This window comes from Sesamum indicum, linkage group LG11 (genome assembly GCF_000512975.1).
Source record: "Sesamum indicum cultivar Zhongzhi No. 13 linkage group LG11, S_indicum_v1.0, whole genome shotgun sequence".
NCBI lineage: Eukaryota > Viridiplantae > Streptophyta > Magnoliopsida > Lamiales > Pedaliaceae > Sesamum > Sesamum indicum.
The window spans coordinates 7625857-7633848 of NC_026155.1; the positions used below are offsets into that span (position 1 = coordinate 7625857).

Sequence of the window (7992 nt, forward strand, 5' to 3'; positions counted from 1 at the left end):
TATACTCACTTTCAGAAGTGCTTCCAGTTCAGGCTCCTCTGGATAGACACCATGCTCCAGCATGTGTTTTTCAACCATAAATGCTTTTTCAACATCTCCATTACTACAGAAAATAGCTAGTGCAGGTCCATAGGATCGCAGTCTAGGATTTATGCCGTATTCTTTCATTTGCTTTACCATATCAAATGCCATATCACCATCATCAAAAGCCATAGCCATTCTTGCAACAGATGTAAATGTTGCTTCATTCATTGGGACTTTTTCCACACGCATTTCATTGTATATCTCAAATCCTTTTTGAAGTGCAATTCTCTTCACATCTTTACTCACTTGAATTCCACAACCCTTAGTTCCATCATCTTTACTATTTGAATAATCAGCATTCTTCTTCATAGATTCAACCAGACCTTCTATAGTTTGCTGATAAATCTCCATGGATCCATTAACAGAATTTCTTAGATCCTCTTTTCCATTACTCGAATTACTATCAGCCGCTTTCTCTGGAATACCAACCATATTGAAGTCATTTCTCTCTGGACATCCAGTAACAGGTTCCCCTTCCAAATTTTGTCCAGAAAATTCACTTCCACTGTAACTCCTTTTTGCCATTTCACAAAATTCACTCCGTGAATCAGAACCCAGAACTGAACTCTCCTGGAATGAGTCACCAGCACTCAAACTCCGGCCACGGCTCCCGCTTTTTGCAGGCTGCACAATGCCAGTAGCTGCAGAAGAACATAGGTACAAAAGAACAGCATAGTGATACTGACCCATCTTAATGCCTTCCTTCCTGGCCAATTCGTACAGCTTAATTGCATCCACCACATCACCCCTTTTTGAGCATAAATCCAACCCAATCCTCAAATTAACTCCTGGTGGATCAACTTTAGGTTTCTTTGTCCTCTTCTCCCTCTCCTCCACTTCCACTCCATTATTTTCACATTTCATACGTCTCTTATCCACGTCCGCATTAACCACTTTTAAACTACTAGGCTTATCAGCATTTTTCACCAAATTTTTATCCTTAAACCTCATAGAAGATACTCCTGAACCCATTTCTTTTCTTCTTTTGTTAGCATGTCTATCCTTCAGTATAACTCTTCTCTCAATAGGTTCCTCGGCACGAATATGGTTTCTTTCAAGAGAACTTTTACCACCCCTTTTACTTATATCAGTAAAAAAAGAAAACCCAGAAGCAAAATCAGCATTAGCACCAGTATTAACATCGTTTCTTGAGAGTTCTTCGGCTAAGTCTCCAGACAACCTCGTCTCCGAGTGAGGAGCAACGCGTACGTCAACTTGGAGTTTGAGTGCGTGTTTTGTGGGTGAAACATTGAGAGAATCAGATGAAAGGTGGAATTTGAAGGTGTTGAGCGTAGAGGAACACTTACAATGAGAGAATGAGGAGAGCTGGAGTTGAGTTTGTTGCAGGGATTTGAAGGTGAAGGAGGCCATTTGTGGCCGTTACAGCAACTCCCTATCAATGTCGGGTTGGATTTATATTAGTATTTATCATTATCATGTTGGAGGAATCAAGACAATACCAGAACTGAATGAAGCACAAGTGATTGCACAAACCCGTTTGCGTCGTAAAGCTATATTAAGGGCGATTGCCATTATGTACCCTCGAATTACTGCGATTTTACATTTTTGCAACATAAAATTGTAAAATAGCATTTTGCACTTTTCAATAAGGAAAAATGCATTTTGATCCTTCTGATATGAAAATTGAACAAAAAAAATTCATATAAATAAAAAGATAGCGATAATTTACTTTATTTTTTAAAATACAAGAGGTTAATTTATTAATTTTTTTTGTATAAGTATTTTTTTTTTTGCTCACATCACATATTACATGGAGTACATTACACTTAATCCCTTTTCAATTACATATTTCTTGGCAGCACTAGCATGCATCTTTTATACCTTTTTGTAGGAATGTACGTAGCCGATGTAAATAATTTTTCAATCCAACCTAATATTTACAATTTTGAAAAACTTAGCCCAAGCCCAATCGACAATCATCAAAATTATACTTTGCGGGTCTAATTAGGTTGGTGCAAGTTGGGGCAATTTTTGTGGTGTTTAGTATAGAATCAATCACGTATACAATCGTATTAATATTTTATGACAATTTATGCTTTTTTATAATTATTTATCATAATAAATGCATTTTTCTATAGTGATAATTAGCAAAAATATATAAATATGATGTCAATTACAATATGTAAAATGTACTTGGTTATATAAATTTAGTATAGAAGAATACAAATAATATAAAAAACTTACCAATTATTTTAATAAGATTGTGAAAAAAATCCTTTTTTCAAATTAAATTGATTATAATAATATATAAATATTAAACACATGTTATTTAAAATAAAATAAAATGATTATGCAAACGATATCTTCTATGTCAAGTTCTTATATATATATCAATGGTATATAAAAAATATAAAATATTATCAAGAACCAAGAATGAATTAACTAATTGCCCTACCTATCTTGGGGTGGTCTAAAGGTGTGGCAGCGTCATTAGGAGAAGTAGCTCCTAATGGATCGAGGACTAAAGCAGTGTATTGCAGGATGCAAAACAAAGCAGTTCACTCACAACCAATATAAGGGTGCTCAGAATGAGTGTTGGGCGTTCTTTTCGGTTGATCCTTGATGACAGATGCATCAAAAGGAACTCCCTATGCAGGTCGAGCTAACTGATTTCTAAAACACTACAAGTCATGTTGTTGATAGACATGAATAATACCAAAGCAGCATAAGCATTTTAGAACAATAATGGCAATGCTCCCAAATTTCTCTGCTATAGCTAGTCGAAAATTGCCTATCAACCTTTACAGTACCGACAATTTCACCTCGTGGAGAAGCATACAAAACAACAGCATCTAATGAAAAGCAAGAGTTGCAACCAAAGGAATAAAATAGACCCTCTTTGTAGTTGATGTTATTGCGATTGACCAAGATCATTTTTGTTTCTGAAGGCATAAGAAAAGAGTAAAGCTGTGATCTACATCACTACTGATCAGAGATAAACACTTGCCCCAGCAAAGTCTTGCTTAGAACTATAAAGGCATTGAGATACCTGTGAAAATTCAGGGAAAGAATGCATTAACACCAAGGCCCATAGTACAAAGTAATTCTTGAAAAGCTAGAACATCATAAATCCACCAGGTCATACATGCTAGTGTCAAGTTGACTGTAACAGTGAAATTCCCAACAATGGGAGAGAGAGAGTCATTGACTTTTTTCTGTCTAAGAGCATACTTTAACGAGAAATAGAAAGAATTTGACATAGACTAGAAGCTTCCAATTACTTGATTTATTTTCTTCCAGTACTACGAAATTATTAAAGAACTTCTATTCTGGCAGTGTAAGTAAACAGTCATTTCATAAGCACATAAGTGTAATAGGCATTACCATCACGAGTAACAGTTCGTAAGAGTAGTAAAAGAATGCTAACTACCATCACCTTCCTTTCAAAGGCATTTTCATCCTTTTAAAAGGTTCGACAGCCCAACTCACGCTTAATGTCAACAACTTCCAAAAGAAAGGAGAAGAGACAAATATAAATCGTCTCTTTTTGGTTTTCTGACCAAAAGCTTAATATTATTGTTTGATAATGCTGTTGAAAGGGTTAAGAGATGATCTTATTTTGTTGAGGCATTTTGTTTTGTGTTTCTTTAACAACCTCACAATTATAAAACCTTTTCATTGTGGTAAACTGCCTCAATCAGTCACTCACAGTTATGACTATGCATGACAACTTGCAATCACCAACATCTTACAAAACCGGGCATAAAAGTAGAAGCGATAGGCATGATTTTTATATGACTGACCACAGCTTCATCAAATTTGTTAGAATTCAGGATATATCAAAAGAGGTAGAGATTACACAATTGTAGAGTCTTACTCTAGCTTAAGCCTTCAGTAAAATTTCAATTAGATTGTTCAAGGTATTAAACTAGGATATAATCCGCTGGTATTATTTGTTTTGCTGCTCATCCATGTGAGAGAGAGAGAGAGAGAGATGCCAAGTCCAAGGTCAGTCTTCAACTATAGTAAGGATGGTTAATGGTTATACTTCCATTAGCAATTGTTAACTTGACTCCTTATACTATATTATCTAAGAACAAAGAGTTTGGATTTGGAATGTCATAAGGGGAGTCCCCGGTCCTCTTTCCAAGTTAAAGTTGCTGGCTTCTGAAACTATACCTTATCTACTGCCTAAGTTTTATGAGGATTATTTGCCACTCACTATAATGTTAAATGAGCATCTATTAGAATGAAAAAGGAAAAATAGGATTCTTGTCCTCCAACAGAAAATAACACAAAGTGCAGTAACATTTTAAAGCCCAAAGCAAGGTTTTGTAATCAAGGGATAATGTTTACGTTAAGAATATACACACAATGTCACCATAGATGATATTGACTATACTTTAGGAATTCTTTGTACAGGTTGCAGAATCTGCAGCTACATTACTAACACAATCTGTGGCTCCAAGACAACTGAGAGATAAGGAAGCAGTTTCGATTGCCAATTAGGTGCCAAGTAAATCAACTTATCATTTACATACTAATATAAGATGATGCTCAAATTGCACGAAATTAGGATTGGAACATCCCCCAGTTGATTTAAAATGTCATGTAGTTCCAAACTCAACTATAATAGTAACCCAAGAAACAGAAAATGGTAGTGAAAAGTATACAATGAAGCAATAATCATTGTTCCATAAGCCATCATGAATTCACCTCTCAGTCTATTCTATGTTGTGATGGTGTCAGAACATTTCAAGTAATTAATTTCATGTAGAAACATTCATCATGAATTCAATCTTCAGTCTATTATGTTGTGACGGTAAAACAATTAAAGTAATTAGTTACACTTCCGAGACGAATAACCACCAATTACCAGGGTAAAGAAATCAGCACCTCGCAGCCCAGAAGAAAGCATAAACTACTCTCACATTAAGTTCGAAATCACAACACATTAATCACAATAATCAGGATATTAGCGACCACCACAAATAGAGGTGCATAAATTCAACTAAAAGCAATGAAGACATACACACCTTGAGGAACTAAACCCCATGCCTGCGACTCTAAAGACAAGCTTGACTGCAATCGCGCAGAGGCAATTGCGCTGTGCAACGGCATCATCGTCTCCAAGCTACTCAACTCCACCGGTAACCTAATAATCCAGCCCAACACAGCAAAATCAGATAATTACATCAACTATACTAAAATAAAGTTCTCGCACAATGTTGGCGCATAGCGCACTAATTAGGGGAAAAAATTCCATTTCTTACCGTGAGATGAGAGACAAGCGTCTATTAACGGCGGACTGGGAGGCAGATTTCAGCAGAGAAGAGTTGTTGGACAAGACCGAAGTATTCTGGGAGTTGAGCTTGAGAGCAAAAGGTTGTAACCGAGATGATAATCTGGCGACAATTCTTGAAGACGCCATAGCTGCTGCAGCAAAAGTGGGAAAGAGGCTACTAACTGTGGAGAAATGGGAGAGGGTTTTACGAATGGCAGAGGAACCAATAACGACACCGTTTTAGCACGTCGTGTGGTAAATTGGAAAAGAATTGGGGTAATTCGCGTGAACCCTTTGATTTTGTCTCTCATCAATTTACTTAAATCCATCTAAATTGTAAGAAAAGCTTATCTGGTTTTTAAATAAATGTAATGGTGCCCAAAAAAATGAGTTGACTGATTGGCTTCTTATCAATGTAAGCAATGACAAGAATGGTTTTCAAAAAAAAAATGTAGTTTTTAATTTCATATAAATTTATTTATAATTATAGCAAACATAAAAGAATATGAATATAATTTACTCTTTTATAATACATTGCATTTGAAAGTGATGAATTTAAATACAGAAATTTCAAATCCTTAATGATAAATGTTTTGGGTAACATTGCAAATTGCAAATTAACTTGGAGTAGTTTAAAAATGAGAAAGAATCATCATAGAAATGAGTGTGTGATTTGCAGCATTAGCAATTAGGGGTTATAAGGGGAGATGAGGCTCAATTGTTTCCTTTCTTCAGCTTCTCACCGTAGTTGTCCTAATCCTGTTGAGAGCAGGAACATTTATTGTTCTTGCCAGAAAACATAAACCAAATGAGGATCAACTACAATTCTGAATTTCAGAATCAATTTCATCAAGGCCTACAGAGAAGTAATGAAATTGCATCAGCAACAAATTCAGCTACTAATGTTACTATAATGTGCACATCTGTACAAATAATACAGACTGAGAGGCTGTGGTGGCCTTTGCGTGCTACATCCACAGCTTCCACATCGATAGCCCTTTCTAGGGTTAGCTTCACTACACGCAAACTATCTGGAAACAATGTTTGAAAAACGTATGTCATTGAGCCGGGATCCTGACTTTTCTGAAGAAAAGGAAACTCTACTCTACGACTTCAGTCGATCTTTGGATTCCAACTCCTTGACATTGTGTAAAGCTTTTTGAAGCTTCTTTGCCAAGGACTGATTATGCTCTTCGATATGCCCAACAATCATATGCAGTTGCCTTTTGTAGGTAGCAGCTTGCCTTTCAAAAGTTTCGGCTCGATTTTTTGCAATTGCTAATTGTAAGGAGAGTTCCCTAATTTTTTCATGTTCGCTCTGCATAAACATAACACAATTAAGAAAGTGGTTTTTCAAGGAAAATGAAAGAGAAGATGAAAGAAACATCAGAGTATATTATATGACTTGAACCAGCCTCCTCCCACAATCACTCGAGGTGGTAAACTTGAAACAACAACGAAATATTCAAATATCAGTTCCAGATCCACATGCAAGAAATTATAAGCTAAGTGAACACACACAAAGGGCGTTGTTTTATCATCATCGAACAAGTTCCATCAGAATTAAGTTTGGTTGGTTATATAGATAATGAATCGACATTCTTTCAGTTCCAGAACAAATGAGGAATCCGCACTTTAAAGACAGACAAAAATGAATTCAAAAATAACAATGCCGAGGAAATATCTTGGTTATATCTTGCGACATTACAAAATTTTTTAACACAAGGCATACAGGATCAGGTAGTTTCAAAGACAAAGAAGATAGAGAAAGACATACAATTGGCACACAACCCAAACAAAATGACTTTACTCTTAAGCTATGAGAAAAACCAAAACACAGAAGTTCATAAGGCTATTATCTGCAGTTGGGAATCAATCCATAAAATGAATGGCAAAAAACTAGCATTTAAAGATTTCCTAACTGTGGAAAGAATACAGGAGAGGCAAGCAGAAGCAGCAAAGAGGCAAAAGCATCATGTTATGCAAGCAGAAACTTCATTGGACAGAACCTACATAGCTACAAAAGTTAGCATGTCAACAGAGATGACTAATCCTATTTTTCTAGGCAAAAAGCAACTATACATTCATAGACCTCAACAATAACGAGGACCATTCCAACAAAAGAAAGTACTGAACAATCCAAAAGAAGTTAATGCAATATCTGCAGAAGTTATGTTCGTCAACAAATTATCTGGAGAAAAGTTTGAGGTGTAAGGACCTTTTTACTCTAAGGAGTAAGGACTTCACATACAGCTATTTTACTTGCAAATTTCATCAGCAAATTTAGAAAAATTATGAAAGAATATGTATTAAATTTCAACAAGGCATTTGAGACAACTGCTATTAATAATAGACCCTGCAACACAAACCATCATATATACATGTCGTACACCAGCTCTCTACTATTACAACCAAATGCAGTTCGCCCCTAATGCATATTCAACAGCAAACCACTTTATTGAGTCACTTTCACCAGGGAAATTGCTCACTGCTGCAGTATTGCAGACATGATGATGTTAGTGTTGCAATTGTGGCATGACTTCTACCCAGGGCACAGGTCCAACCAAAGATGATTCTACACACTGATGACTAAGGAAGATGAAGAAAGTTCATACACACTCTTCCATAAAATGAACTTGAATAGTAGGAAGTTCTAGTGAGGG

At 35.9% G+C, this 7992-nt stretch overlaps 3 protein-coding genes across 6 annotated transcripts in view; all 3 read right to left on the reverse strand.

Annotated features, from left to right (window-relative positions):
* Positions 1 to 1680, reverse strand: part of LOC105173525 (proteinaceous RNase P 1, chloroplastic/mitochondrial) — a 5791-nt gene extending 4111 nt beyond the window's left edge. Inside the window, exon 1 of one of the 2 annotated variants that reach the window (XM_011095297.2) lies at positions 1 to 1674. This exon is cut by the window's left edge and continues 372 nt beyond it. In XM_011095297.2, the coding sequence (XP_011093599.1) occupies positions 1 to 1455 (1455 nt within the window). In that variant the 5' untranslated portion in view covers positions 1456 to 1674. The other variant, XM_011095298.2, reaches the window with a different exon arrangement.
* Positions 2739 to 5618, reverse strand: LOC105173526 (protein NUCLEAR FUSION DEFECTIVE 6, chloroplastic/mitochondrial). Its single transcript, XM_011095299.2, has 3 exons — positions 5319 to 5618; positions 5082 to 5200; positions 2739 to 3094 (listed from the first exon to the last, which is right to left on the reverse strand). Exons 1-3 carry the CDS (start codon positions 5474 to 5476, stop codon positions 3075 to 3077), a joined length of 297 nt encoding a protein of 98 aa, XP_011093601.1. The 5' UTR covers positions 5477 to 5618; the 3' UTR covers positions 2739 to 3074.
* The window catches only part of LOC105173527 (protein FAR1-RELATED SEQUENCE 12), an 8966-nt gene continuing 7112 nt past the window's right edge, over positions 6139 to 7992 (reverse strand). For all 3 annotated transcript variants that reach the window (XM_011095300.2, XM_011095303.2, XM_011095301.2), the window contains one exon: positions 6139 to 6647. In XM_011095300.2, coding sequence (XP_011093602.1) covers positions 6435 to 6647 — 213 coding nt within the window. In that variant the 3' untranslated portion in view covers positions 6139 to 6434. The remainder of the gene's footprint in view (positions 6648 to 7992) is intronic.